At 36.2% G+C, this 14,601-nt stretch overlaps 1 protein-coding gene across 2 annotated transcripts in view; it reads left to right on the forward strand.

Annotated features, from left to right (window-relative positions):
• The window catches only part of KDM5A (lysine demethylase 5A), a 98,512-nt gene that overhangs the window by 12,471 nt on the left and 71,440 nt on the right, over positions 1-14,601 (forward strand). For both annotated transcript variants that reach the window (XM_014841804.3, XM_014841803.3), the window contains exons 5-10: positions 1,690-1,824; positions 5,958-6,063; positions 7,457-7,548; positions 8,160-8,318; positions 9,496-9,615; positions 10,284-10,442. In XM_014841804.3, coding sequence (XP_014697290.2) covers positions 1,690-1,824; positions 5,958-6,063; positions 7,457-7,548; positions 8,160-8,318; positions 9,496-9,615; positions 10,284-10,442 — 771 coding nt within the window. The remainder of the gene's footprint in view (positions 1-1,689; positions 1,825-5,957; positions 6,064-7,456; positions 7,549-8,159; positions 8,319-9,495; positions 9,616-10,283; positions 10,443-14,601) is intronic.

Genomic DNA, 14,601 nt, shown 5'->3' on the forward strand with positions numbered 1-14,601 from the left:
AGCTTTATTGAGGTATAATTCACATACGGTATAATTCACCCATTGTAGGTACATAATCAATAAACCTTAATAAATTGTGCACTTATGCAACAATCACCATAGTCCAGTTTTAGAACACTTCTGTCAGCCCAAAAAGTTCCTTTGTGTTCATTTGTAGTTGGTTCCTGCTCCTATCCCCAAACCCAGACAACTCATGATCTGCTTTCTGGCATTATAGTTTTGCCTTTTCTAGAACTTTCGCATAGACAGACATATACAATATGATTTTATATCTGGCTTCTTTCACTTAGCATAATGTTTTCAATGTTCATCCATGTTTTAGCATGTATTAGTACTTCATTCCTTTTTTTATGGCTGAATATTCCATTATGTGGATATACCACATTTGTTTATCTGTTTAACCAGTTGATGGACGGTTGGACCAGTTTATGGCTATTATGAATAATGCTATGAATATTCATTTAAAAGTCTTTGTGTGGACATATGTTTTCAGTTCTCTTGGGTAGATACCTAGGAGTGGAATTGCTGGGTTATATGGTAAGTTTATGTTTAACTTTTTAAGAAACTGCCAAGCTGTTTTCCAAAGTGGCTGAATCATTTTACATCCCCACCAGTAATATAGAGGCTTCCAGTTTCTGCACGTCTTTACCAACCCTTGGTGTTACCAGTTCTTTTGCTTATAGCTATTCTAGTGGTATGTAGTGGGATCTCATTGTAGTTTTAATTTTCATTTCTCTAATGACTGATGGTGTTGTGTATCTTTTCATGTGCATATTAGTCATTTGTATATCTTCCTTGATGAAGTGTCCGTTCAGATCTTTTTTTATTAGGTTGTCATCTTATACTTGTTTTAAGAGTTTGCTATATATTCTGGATAGAAGTCCCTTATCAGATACATGATTTTATAGATATTTTCTCCTAGTCTGTGCTTTATCTTTTTATTTTTATAATGGTATCTGTTTGAAGAGTAATTTCTCAATTTTTCCCACCTTTTGTGGATTGTGCTGCTGTTGTCATATCTAAGAAATCATTCCCTAACCTAAGGCCCACAAAGATTTTCTTTGTTTTCATCAAGAAGTTTTATAGTTTTAGCTTTTATTTTTAGGTCTGTGATTCATTTTGAGTTATTTTTTGTGTATAGTATGAGTAGTGTGAGGTAAAGGTATAAGTTCATTTTTTTGGGGAGGGGAAGGGTATATGAATATCCAGTTATTCCACCACCATTTGTTTAAAAGACTACCCTTTTCACCTTGTTTTACCTTGGCATCTTTACTGAAAGTTAGCTGACTGTAAATCTGTGGGTTTGTTTCTGGTCTCTCTTGTTCTTGATCTGTGTATTTACCCTGGCATCAGTACTGTGCTGCCTTGAGTGCTGCGGCGTCATAGTAAGGTTCGATACCGTAAGTTTGGATCTAAGTCCTCCAGTGGTGGTCTTTTTTTTCCTTCAAAATTTCCAAACAATTTGCATTTCCACATAAAGTTTAGGATCAGCTTCTCAGTTTCTATAGCAAAACCTTGCCAGGATTTTGATAGGGATTGTCTTGAATCTATGCATCAGTTTGGTGGAGAGTTGTCAACTGGTTTCATGTAGTTTTAGGGATTTATTGGAAATTTGTTATTTTCCCCTTGATTCTCAAATCTGATTTCTTATCAGTGAATCTGCTCTCTCTCTGTGCTCTGATTCTTTAGGGTGTACAAATGCCTAATTTAGATCTTAAAGAAAAAGTGGAGCCTGAGGTTCTTGGCACTGACGTCCAAACTTCCCCAGAGGCGGGCACAAGAATGAACATTTTGCCAAAGAGAACAAGACGTGTCAAGTCTCAGGTATCAATTTCCACGGGCCATTTTTCACCAGGAGTTTGAAGTGCACTGACTGTGCAGAACAGTTATCTGGTTATGGAAGGTCGTTCGCATACTGTTGTTTAAAACTTGAAGAGACATAGCTTTCATTTACCTTTAAGATGGATGGGCAAGAAATTACTAAATTCAGTCTGATTTGATTTAGAAAGCTCTTTGTTAACTCTGAAAAGTTTTTGACAAGGATGACAAATCAGAGGATGACTCTGGATACTGTAGGGCCAGTTTCATAGACATGCTGATAAATGCTGGTACATTTTATTTTCACGGTTAGCAGAAGTGAGAGGAGTAGGAAAGAGTAGTTTTATTTTTCTCTCATCATTCCTTTAAAAACCAGAGTATAAATTTCTTAGTGTCTGAACCATTCCAGTGTCACTTCTGTAGTGTTCGTGTAACCTAAAATAATTTCAAAGCCTAGTGAATGCACCAAAAGAAAAATGCCCTAATTTTTTTTTGTCTGCCTGCCACCCCCTTTTCCTATTCCTATTTCTTTGTGGTTCTCAAAGTTGTATTTTTTAAGGTTTTTGGTAAAGACAAGTCTGTAGCCTGGGACATTGAGGTATCTTTAGAACTCTGAGATGTGGTCCATTTAAATTAACATATGGGTGAACTGAAATAGCAACTTAACTGGATCCTAATCATTGACTTTAACTTATCTGAAGAAACAACGTGTTATAAGAATGGAAATAGTTCACATTGAAAGTAGAAATCGAAGGAAGGTAGTCCACGACTAACAAGAGACACTGGATCTGGGGTTGTGAGGAGTCCTGTCAGTGGAGAGGCAGGCTAGTGGTACTTCATCTGGCTTTTCTAGAGGTCAGGGGATCTCTCTCTCTCAGCCATGTCTGCTTTCCTTGTTCTGAGTTTATGCCCACTAAATAATCTCCTGATTAGTAATGTAGTTTCTTAGATATTTTGATAGCAGAAAGGTAGGTGTTTTGGATAGGGAATGTGAATTTCATGGAAATTCATTGGAAAGTGATAGCTCCATCATAAGTTAGTAAACTCTGGTTTCGTCATTAAGTGATTTTTATTACTGTGGCTGATCTCAGAAGTTCTGATCATCTTTGGGTATATAGTGATGATTCTGTTTCAAGACCTGAAACACTTGAAGACTAGTCTCTTTTTTTTGTGTGTGAGTAAGATTAGCCCTGAACTAACTGCTGCCAATCCTCCTCTTTTTGCTGAGGAAGACTGGCCCTGAGCTAACATCCATGCCCATCTTTCTCTACTTTATATGTGTGACGCCTGCCACAGCACGGCTTGCTGAACGCTGCCGTGTCCGCACCTGGGATCCGATGTGGCGAACCCGGGACTGCCGAAGCAGAATGCGCGCACTTAACCGCTGCGCCACCGGGCCGGCCTCTACCACCTTTTCTAAATCTGTTTTTGCTTTAATATGTTCTATCTTGGTGATAGTGACAAGCATAGCCTTCTAACAGTCTCTCAAACAAAAAATAGAAGTTATGAAAATTATCCTCCTCCCCTGTCCTATCACGTCACTTGCTGTACTCTGTTGTAGTAGTGTTTTCATCTGCAACCTTACTAGAGTGAGTTCCTTGAAAGCTGGGATTGCAGTTTGTCTATATCAAAAATTATCAAACCCTTAACACATTTATACATTAGAATGAAGCTGATACTGCCAATATGTCTCATTATTGGTGACACTTAAGTTTGAGCCAGATTTCTCCATTATAAAGTACTTGTTCTCTTTGTAATAAAAGTAATCAGAGTAAACTGTGAGACAGTATGAATTACCCATTTTCCAGTTATGTTTTACCCAGTAGTTTTAACATTCATTGATGATCCTTGCCTGAATTAGTTATTATGTTGGTGGTTGCGAACTGAATGATTTTCTAATCCTGTCATTCCTTCTACATTTATTAATTAGCATCTTTCTTTAAAGAAGAACTCTTACTCCACACTTTTTCTTGAAATATATTTTTCATACAGTAAAATGTGTATATCTTAAGTGTATAGTTGATGGATTTTGGTGAATGTATATACCTGTGGAATCATGACTGACACCTTCCCCTTGCTTTTAGTATCACTGTAGATCATGATTTTTTTCTGTTACAATGTCTTATAATGTATTCCTTTTTGATAATCAGATTGTTCCAAATTTGGCTAATGGGAGCCCCTTCAAGCTGGTTCATGTGTTGTTTTCACATGTCTCCATCAGTTTTTGAGCACATACTTTCTAGTACTAAAAGGCTAGTCATCTTCTTGTCCTGCCTTAGACCCAGAAACAGCCATTTCTCCAAGGAATCCGGGTTCATTTTAGTGGGAAATGATATTTAGAAAGCAAGATCTGAGCACAAGGTATGCTTGTTCCTACTGGGATAGCATTGCTTGTAGGCCCTTCTAGTTAGTGGTCAGGGCTGGGAAATAAATTTAAAAAAAATTAGGACTTTATGTTTTCAGTTTGTACTGATAATTCCACTTCTAATACAGCATCACAGAGTACTTTTGGTTTGTATTGTAGTTTTTTTGCTAGCATTTTGAATTGGGTATTTAATTTATTTCTATAATTTGTTCCAGAGATTTTAATACATAGTTTTTATATGATCATTTTTTAGTGGAGAGTTAACAAATTTCTAGGAGGAAGGGCCTTTTGATTTTTCATTTTATTTCTTGTTTTATTCCAATAAGATCAGAGAATGTTGTTTTATTATTTCTACTTTTTGGAACTTTATTGCCTTTCTGAAAAGGTTGTTGTAAGGATTAATTGTTTAAAATACTTTGATTTATCACCTACTATGTACTCAATATATATCAGCTTTTATTATTATGTACTTTGATTTAACAGTGGTAAAGAATGTGTAGTGTTATGTTTATCATTGGACTGATTTTAGACGTTGACTAGTATAACCAAATCAATCTACTAAAGATTAAAGATAAATTTTGAACTGCTGTTTTGGTTGGTTTGGTTCTCATATGGCCTTTTATTAGTCCAGGCTGCCTGCATAGCTCAGTTGTTATGTAGCCATAGGCTTATAAAGTAGTCTATATTTTATCCTGGTTTATTTTTATTCTTATCGACTAAGTATATATATTTTTTTTTTTTTAAAGTATATGCTATTTTTTTTAAAGATTTTATTTTTTCCTTTTTCTCCCCAAAGCCCCCCGGTACATAGTTGTGTATTCTTCGTTGTGGATTCTTCTAGTTGTGGCATGTGGGACGCTGCCTCAGCATGGTCTGATGAGCAGTGCCATGTCCGCGCCCAGGATTCGAACTAACGAAACACTGGGCCGCCTGCTGCAGAGTGCGCGAACTTAACCACTCGGCCACGGGGCCAGCCCCTCGACTAAGTATATTTTAAATAAATTTTGGTTGTTTACTTAGTCTACTTTCAGATATTAGGTCCATCTAAATTCAAGATGTAGCAGTGCTGTCAGGATGCTCTCATCTTCAAGTATACTAGAATGCCAAACGACAGTAGCTTAAACATTTACAACACAATTTTCACATAAGGACATGTTTTTCACATAAGGTTTTCAGAGATAGGTAGTTCTAGGATTGGTACAGCAACCTCACATTGTCATCAAGGGCTCAGACTCTTTTCAGGCTCTTTGAGAAGCTTTCTCTTTTATCAGAAAATATTTCCCAGATGCTTCTGGCAGACCTTCCTTATGTCTTATTGGCTAGACCAGGATAACAGTCCACTCCTCACTAAATCACCGACAAAGAGAAATGGCATTGACACGATTGGCTTAGGACAATCATTCATCTCCTAGGATGGGCATATTGCCCTCTAATCAAAGATGGGTGTCCACTAGAAAGTTAGAAGTGGAGATTTCTATTGAGTTATGACCAGTATTATACAAGTTATTCCAGTAGTGTCTGTCTCTATACAGAACCTAATGACAGCTATGCTTTTCTGAAAAAGAGATTTTTTTTTGTGGAAAGCAATCTGGATGTTGCCTAGTGCTTTTTTGACCATTCAACTGTTGTAATGAGGCAGCGAGTGGATTTAGAGAGAAGAAATCAAATAATTTTTTCTTCATTTTGAAGAGGATCGTCAAACTTTTTTTGGGTAAGAAAATAGATGTATGAATCAGAATAATTAGACTAAATCAGTTTTGTTTGTTTTTTCCAGTCAGAATCTGGAGAAGTAAATAGAAACACAGAACTGAAGAAACTTCGAATTTTTGGGGCTGGGCCTAAAGTTGTGGGTCTGGCGATGGGAGCAAAAGAAAAAGAAGGTAAAATCTGTTATTTGATCATGAAAAGAAGCAAGTTACAATGGTATGGTTTTCATAAGATTCAAATGATAATTGAATTGAAATCTCCCTTTGGATTTTCTTAAGAATTGTAAACTTGCAACATGGTTCTTAGACAAATCGTCTTTTTCTGGGCAGATAATCTTAAATTTAATGTGCGAGGAGCCATATTCTGTTGAATTTTTATAATATTTTGGAAGAGAGAAATTTTCCTCCTCCGTATCTAATATGTGACACAGAAATTAATTGTTGTTTCTAAAGACTAGCTTATGAGAGATTGGCAAAATTAATGGTTCTCACCTGGTGATCTAAAGCTTACAACTTTTTTTTTGTGAGGAAGATTCACCCTGAGCTAACATGTGTGCCAGTCTTCCTCTATTTTGTATGTGGGATGCCTCCACAGCTTGGCTGATGAGTGGAGTAGGTCTGCCCCTGGGATCCAAACCCATGAACCTGGGCCACCGAAGTGGAGCGTGTGTGACTTTAACCACTTGGCCACAGGGCCGGCCACAAAAGCTTAGAACTTTTAAATTCAAAAAGAAATAGAGAATTCTCTGATCTTTAGTATCAAAATATCCTGGGGAGAGCTTATGACTTAAATTCTAAATATAATTCTGATATTTTTTTATAATTGCCTTGATGTGACACTTCATTTAAATAAAGTGTGTTTGAGGAAAGCCTAGTACTCTGAACTTAACATGTTTGAAACATTTTGTGAGGAAAATTGCTAATGCAAAGGTCAACTTCCATTATTCTCTTTATGTACATGTTGGTTTTAAAACTCAATTTAACAAAGATTGTGTTGGATATGTTTTTACTGTATAAGAATTTAGTGAAATGCTATAGTCATGTCATATTAGTTATGCGTTTTATGATATGAATAATTAAGTCATAGTTCAGGTTGTGGACTGAACTTTGGAGGATCAGATAATACTGTTCCGTCACTCTCAAAACATTCAGTGTGAAAGGACTTACTAAATACATTATAATATTTATTATTACCCTTTTAAGAATTAAGTACTGATTATCTTTTTCATCCTTGTAATTATTGTGTTGGCTGGCAGTGATCTTAAAAGTAGTCTCAACTTAGTCCCTGATAAGTACTATATACAGACAGTATAGAATTAGTAGTTAAACTCTCTAGTGCTTGACTATCTAGATTAGAATCCCAAAACTGCCACTGACGGGCGGTGTGTTTGGGCAGGTTATCTAACTTCACTATACTTCAGATTCTTTATGTTCAATGGGTATAATAGTGTATCTACCTCATGGTGTTGTGAGATTTTAACTAACTTAAAATATTTAAATAGTGTCTGGTCCATAGTAAGTTCTCAACATTAGTTTTTACTATTATTATTTAACTTTTTATTTCAAGGTGAGGTCTCCCGAAGACGAAAAGTTACCAACAGGTCAGACGTATTTAACATGCAAATGAGACAACGGAAAGGAACTCTCTCTGTTAACTTTGTAAGTGTTCTGAGATGTGTCAGGAGGGAAAGGATTTATTTTTATTTTAGTTTTGCACTTTTTATTTTACTATACCTTGGTATGCCATTTATTTAGCTCATTTGGTTAGAAGATTTGATGGTGAATCTAAAGTTGCAGCTTTGGTTTATGTAATGTTAACCTTGTTTTGTCCCATATATGTGAAGTGTTCCCCTAAGGCATAAATCTTGTGAGTAACTAAGTGAAAGAATGAATATAAATTTGTCAATCCTTGAGCTGTATTATAGACAGTCCTCAGTATGCATTCTTTACTGAAGAGTGTTTCTGTGTAGGAAGGATGACATAGTATATTTTATTTATATAAGTTAACTTTCAGGTTCCCTAGATTTGTAGTCTGTCTTTATTCTAATAACTTGATATGCTTTTATTAACTTGCCTGTAGAAACTCTGAGGAAATGTAGGAAGTTTTATGAAAAGCTGTTGAAATACAATTATTTAAAATAAATATTCAGGGTTTAAGTTATGCTTACTTTTTAATGTACATTTTGTTTGTTTCAATTAAGGAGTTCCTGGTAAAAATTTAATGTTGTTAATTATAGAAAATATACTTTCATTTTGTTTGTTTTTCGCAGGTTGATCTCTATGTTTGTATGTTTTGTGGTCGGGGAAATAACGAAGATAAATTACTTTTGTGTGATGGATGTGATGACAGCTATCATACATTTTGTTTAATTCCCCCCCTGCCTGATGTGCCCAAAGGAGACTGGAGGTGTCCTAAATGTGTTGCGGAGGTACAGGCCTAACCTTAACGGATCCTTTTTTAACTAAGAACAATAATGCACACATACAGACATAGAGTAATCACATTCCCTAAAGCTGCTTCTACTCTCTGTTCTTCAATGTTTAAAATCTCCAGAATTTTTTAAGAGTGATATTGTATGGAAATGTAGCAATTGTGTTGACTCAGCTTGCCTTTCAAAAGTTCTTTTTCTGACTGTTGGTTAAATACTTCTGTTTATTGATGCGGATGAATGGGACTTTTCCTCACAATATTCGTATTCCTGGAAAACAATAAGAATGAAGAAAAGCTGTTGGTTATTTGTTTTTTCTTTTCTGATTTAAAAAAAAGTAAAAATCAGACATGAAGAGCTAGAACTTAGGATTTATGCATTCAGTTTTCATGCTACCAAGTAAACTGATGGCATCTATTAGTTTATTTAAATTTTGACTTGGTTGTACTAAATTATTGTTTTTAATTAAAGTATAGTTGACATACTAAATTATTCTTATTGAAAGATCATAATGTCATTATCATGAAATGCATACTCTACATATTTTGACAAAATGTTGTGATAGGACATTGAAGGGAAGGAGTTGGTTGGGTGTATCTAGATGTATTCAAAGGTTTTTTATGGCCTTTGAATTATTATAATAATTCAATAAATACTATCATTCTCAAGGTTAGGTGATTCAGAAGCAGTTCTACACTGAGTATTTGTGTTAAGATATTGGTCATGGTGATTGATACTGTGAAAAAACCATTCTTCTAGCTAGATATCCTAGCAATCCAGTGGATATCTCTTTATCCATTACCTTTTCTTCTGCCATGAACATTTATTTTCTCCATAGCTAAATCCACTGATAATACTGAGAATGGTAGGCATCCCTGGGCTTGATTTCAAGTTAGTAGTCCTCCAGATGTTTGTCTTGGTGCTAGAGCTTAATGCCAACTCCAAAGTCTAAAGCTGTCTCATAACTACCTTCCTACTGGAAGGCTGTGAAAATGCAGTTGAGGTTCTAAGATATTATTTCCTGATTCCATATTGAAGTAATTAATACTTGTTTCACTGTGTAGGGTTGATTGGTTTGCTTTACCTAGGGAAATGATCGAAGAAGGTAGTACCTGAGAGCTTAATACTTTATTCATTTCATTTCCGTGAGTTGATCTTAGATATTTTTTCTTCCCAGGAATGTAATAAACCTCGAGAAGCCTTTGGGTTTGAACAAGCTGTACGAGAGTATACACTTCAGAGCTTTGGAGAGATGGCAGATAATTTTAAGTCCGATTATTTCAATATGCCAGTCCATGTGAGTATCTAGCTTTAAGATCACTTTGGGGAGGTATGAAGATTTATCTGAGTCCAAAGCTTTTGGTTTGCTTTTTACTTTCATTCTTTTGTAGAAAACAAGGACAGTAATGAAAAAGATGATAGAATATCATATCCAAATATTAGGGGCCTGGCATCTGTTTCTATTTCTTTCACTCTCTAATGTGGCAGTGTGCATGCTCGTGTTGAGAAATCTGCTTTGATTTTTGAATTGTTTATTTGCCCAATCCTTTATAGAAAAGCATGAAGTATGTAGCAGTTACTGCTTTTGTTTAGTTTTTTGTAATATGAGATTTGCTTCTTTTCCTAGCAGATCTTAGACTTTTTAAAATCACTATCAGAAAAATTTGCCAAAACCATTAAAATTCAGCCCTGATTTTTGCATTTCCATTTTCCTCCTTGAGGTCCTGGGTCATCTTTATCTTTCTTAGTTTGGAAGTAGCTTGCAGAAAAAGGCAGTTCAAGTTCATTATGTTTTTCTGAATATCCTCAGTGGAAAAAGCCAGGACCCCAGTCTTTTCAGTTCTTGGAAATGAGAAGATTTTCTATTTTGTCATGGGTTTCTGTTCACTTGACCTGTGTATTATGTTACAGTGGGCTAGGGTTACAGTGAGTTAGTAATCTGTAATCTTTGTTTTCCCTGTTTAGATGGTTCCCACAGAACTAGTAGAAAAGGAATTCTGGCGGCTGGTGAGCAGCATTGAAGAAGATGTTATTGTCGAGTATGGAGCTGATATCTCTTCAAAAGACTTTGGGAGTGGATTTCCTGTGAAGGATGGTCGGAGAAAGATGCTGCCAGAAGAAGAGGTGCAGAACAGATATTAGTATCCAAACTTCTGCTTACCCCCAAGCTGATTTAGCCTTTGCATAGTAGAGAACTGTCTTCCTCTAATCTTAGGGACTATGTTCATTCAAAATATTAAATATGTAGGATTTGGTCAATATAAATAATGTTCAGTTTTAAAAATAATAAATTCAAAGTACCTTTAAAAATTATTTAACTTTGCATTTTAAAACCAATTGAATTAGTTTAAAACTTTAACTCCAGTTAAAAAACTTTGCCTAGGGGCCGTCCCAGTGGCTCAGCAGTTAAGTGCGCACGTTCCACTTCAGCCGCCCGGGGTTTGCCGGTTTGGATCCCGGGTGCAGACATGGCACCACTTGGCAGGCCATGGTGTGGTAGGCATCCCACATATAAAGTAGAGGAGGATGGGCATGGATGTTAGCTCAGGGCCAGTCTTCCTCAGCAAAAAGAGGAGGATTGGCAGTAGTTAGCTCAGGGCTAATCTTCCTTGGGGAAAAAAACAAAACCAACTTTGCCTAGCTCTTTCTGTTTAAAAATCTAGAAAGTGATTTAAGATTTTTAAAAAGTTATATTTCATTGTTAGGTCAAGAATTAAGTTTCCTTCAACACTTGAGCAGGTAGGTTTTCAAATATGCATTTAAACTGTAACATATAATGAAGTCCTGTCACATAGAAGATGACCTCTATGTGTAAAGCTGAATTAAGATGATTATTCCTTTCTTTTTATCTTTACTTTGGTTCTTGTCACTTTTTCTTTCCCTCTATAATTGACAGTGATTAAGAGTTTTATCTCCTATTAAAAGAGTTACACATGGTAAAAAAAAAAAAAAGATTACGTAGTGTGGAAGTGTGTACAATTAAAAGTACAGTCATTCATCACTTAATGACGGAGATACGTTCTGAGAAATGCATCGTTAGGTGATTTTGTTGTTTTGTGAACATCATGGAGTGTACTTACACAAACCTAGATGGTATAGCCTACTACATACCTAGGCCATATGGTACTTGTTTGATGGGACCACCATTGTATGTGCAGTTTGTCGTTGATTGAAATGTTATGTTATGCATGACTAAGTAGCCACTCTAGCTCTCTTAAGGTTACTGTTGTCATGGTATATCTTTCTCCATTATTTTTCTTTAAAGCTGTCTGTATTTTGGAATCTGAAGTGGGTCTTTTGTAGGCAGCATATGATTGGATCTTGCTTTTAATCTAGCCTGACAGGTGTCTTTTGTTTGGAGTGTTTAGTCCATTTACATTTATTATAATTATTGATATGGTTGATTTATGTCGACCATTTTGCTATTTTCTATGTCTCATGTCTTTTTTTCCCCACTATTTCTCCTTATGGTCTTCTTTGGGTGTTGGAAGGTATATGTGGTCAGTATCACTAAGTTAAACCTGGTTTGTCTAAGTATAAAGAAATGTATCAATGTGAGTTTCTTCTTATCCTTCCATTGGCAAATGGTAGGCAATTATTTAATTATTGGGAAGAGACTTCCTTTTATAGCTCTTGCCTTCTTCTCAATTTTGTTTCTGTTCTGAACTTTTTTTTTTATTGAGTTAATGATAGGTTACAATCTTGTGTGATTTCAGTTGTACATTAATGTTTGTCATTCGTGTTGTAGGTGCACCACTTCAACCTTTGTGCTCACCCCCCACCCCACCTTTCCCCTGGTAGCCACTAATCTGTTCTCTTTGTCCACATTTTTAAATTCCTCATATGAGTGGAGTCATACACAGATTATCCTTCTCTAACTGGCTTATTTCACTTAACATAATTCCCTCAAGGTCCATCCATGTTGTTGCAAATGGGATGATTTTGTTCTGTTTTGCAGCTGAGTAGTATTCCATTGTATATATGTACCACAACTTCTTTATCCATTCATCTGTTGATGGGCACTTAGGTTGCTTCCACATCTTGGCTATTGTAAATAATGCTGCAGTGAACATTGGGGTGCATGGGACTTTTGGAATTGCTGACTTCAAGCTCTTTGAATAGATACCCAGTAGTGGAATGGCTGGATCGTATGATAGTTGTATTTTTAATTTTTTGAGGAATCTCCATACTGTTTTCCATAGTGGCTGCACTAGTTTGCATTCCCACCAGCAGTGTATGAGGGTTCCATTCTCTCCACCACCTCTCCAACATTTGTTACTATTAGATTTAGATATTTTTGTCATTCTAATAGGTGTAAGGTGATAGCTTAGTGTAGTTTTGATTTGCATTTCCCTGATGATCAGCGATGATGAGCATCTTTTCATGTGCGTATTGGCCATCTGTATATCTTCTTTGGAGAAATGTCTGTTCATGTCTCCAGCCCATTTTTTGATCGGGTCGTTTGATTTTTGTTGAGTTCTGAGAGTTCTTTATATATTATGGATATCAAGCCTTTGTCAGATATATGACTTGCAAATATTTTTTCCCAGTTAGTGGGTTGTTTTTTTGTTTCAATCCTGTTTTCATTTGCCTTGAAGAGGCTCTTTAGTCTGATGAAGTCCCATTTGTTTATTCTTTCTATTGTCTCCCTTCTCTGAGGTGACATGGTGTCTGAAAAGATCCTTTTAAATACGGATGTCAAAGAATGTACTGCCTACATTTTCTTCTAGAAGCCTTATGGTTTCAGGTCTCACCTTTAGGTCTTTGATCCATTTTGAGTTTATTTTGGTGAATGGTGAAAAAGAATGGTCAATTTTCATTCTTTTACATATGGCTTTCCAGTTTTCCCAGCACCATTTGTTGAAAAGACTGTCTTTTCTCCATTGTATGCACTCTGCTCCTTTGTCGAAGATGAGCTGTCCATAGATGTGTGGTTTTATTTCTGGGCTTTCAGTTCTGTTCCATTGATCTGTGCACCTGTTTTTGTAGCAGATGCTCTTTTGATTACTGTAGCTTTGTAGTAAGTTTTGAAGTCAGGGTTGTAATGCCTCCCATTTTGTTCTTTTTTCTCAGGATTGCTTGAGCAATTCGGGGTCTTTTGGTGCCCCATATAAATTTTAGGATTCTTTGTTCTAATTCTGTAAAGAATGTCATTGGGATTCTGATTGGGATAGCATTGAATCTGTAAATTGCTTTAGGTAGCATGGACATTTTAACTATGTTTATTCTTCCAATCCATGTACATGGAATGTCTTTCCATCTCCTTATGTCGTCATCCAATTCTCTCAGAAAGGCCTTGTAATTTTCATTATATAGGTCCTTCACTTCCTTAGTTACATTTACCCCAAGGTATTTTATTCTTTTTGTTGCTATTGTGAATGGTATTGTGCTCTTGAGTTCTTTTTCTGTTAGTTCTTTGTTAGAATATAGAAATGCTACTGATTTATGCAACTTGATTTTATACCCTGCAACTTTGCTGTAGTTGTTGATTACTTCTAAGAGTTTTCCACTGGATTCTTTGGGGTTTTCTATATATGAGATCAGGTCGTCTGCAAACAGCGAGAGTTTCACTTCTTCCCTCCCTATTTGGATTCCTTTTATTCCTTTTTCTTGCCTGATTGCTCTGGCCAGGACCTCCAGTACTATGTTAAATAAGAGTGGTGATAGAGGGCATCCTTGTCTCGTTCCTGTTTTCAGGGGGATGGCGCTCAGTTTTTGCCCATTGAGTATGATGTTGGCTGTGGGCTTGTCATATATGGCCTTTATTATGTTGAGGTAGTTCCCTTCTATGCCCATTTTGTTCAGAGTCTTTATCATAAATGGCTTTTGGATCTTGTCAAATGCTTTCTCTGCATCTATTGAGATGATCATGTGGTTTTTATTCCTCAGTTTGTTGATGTGGTGTATCATGTTGATTGATTTGCGGATGTTGAACCATCCCTGTGTCCCTGGTATGAATCCCACTTGATCATGATGTATGATCCTTTTGATGAATTGCTGAATTCTGGTGGCCAAAATTTTGTTCAGAATTTTTGCATCTATGTTCGTCAGTGATATTGGCCTGTAGTTCTCTTTTTTCGTGGTGTCCTTGTCTGGCTTTGGTGTCAGTGTGATGTTGGCCTCATAGAATGTGTTAGGAAGTGTTCCATCTTCCCTAAGTTTTTGGAATAGCTTGAAAAGGATAGGTGTTAAATCCTCTCTGAAAGTTTGGTAGAATTCCCCAGGGAAGCCATCTGGTCCTGGGGTTTTATTCTTTGGGGTGTTTTTGATGGCTGTTTCAATC

This window comes from Equus asinus, chromosome 22 (assembly GCF_041296235.1).
Source record: "Equus asinus isolate D_3611 breed Donkey chromosome 22, EquAss-T2T_v2, whole genome shotgun sequence".
NCBI lineage: Eukaryota > Metazoa > Chordata > Mammalia > Perissodactyla > Equidae > Equus > Equus asinus.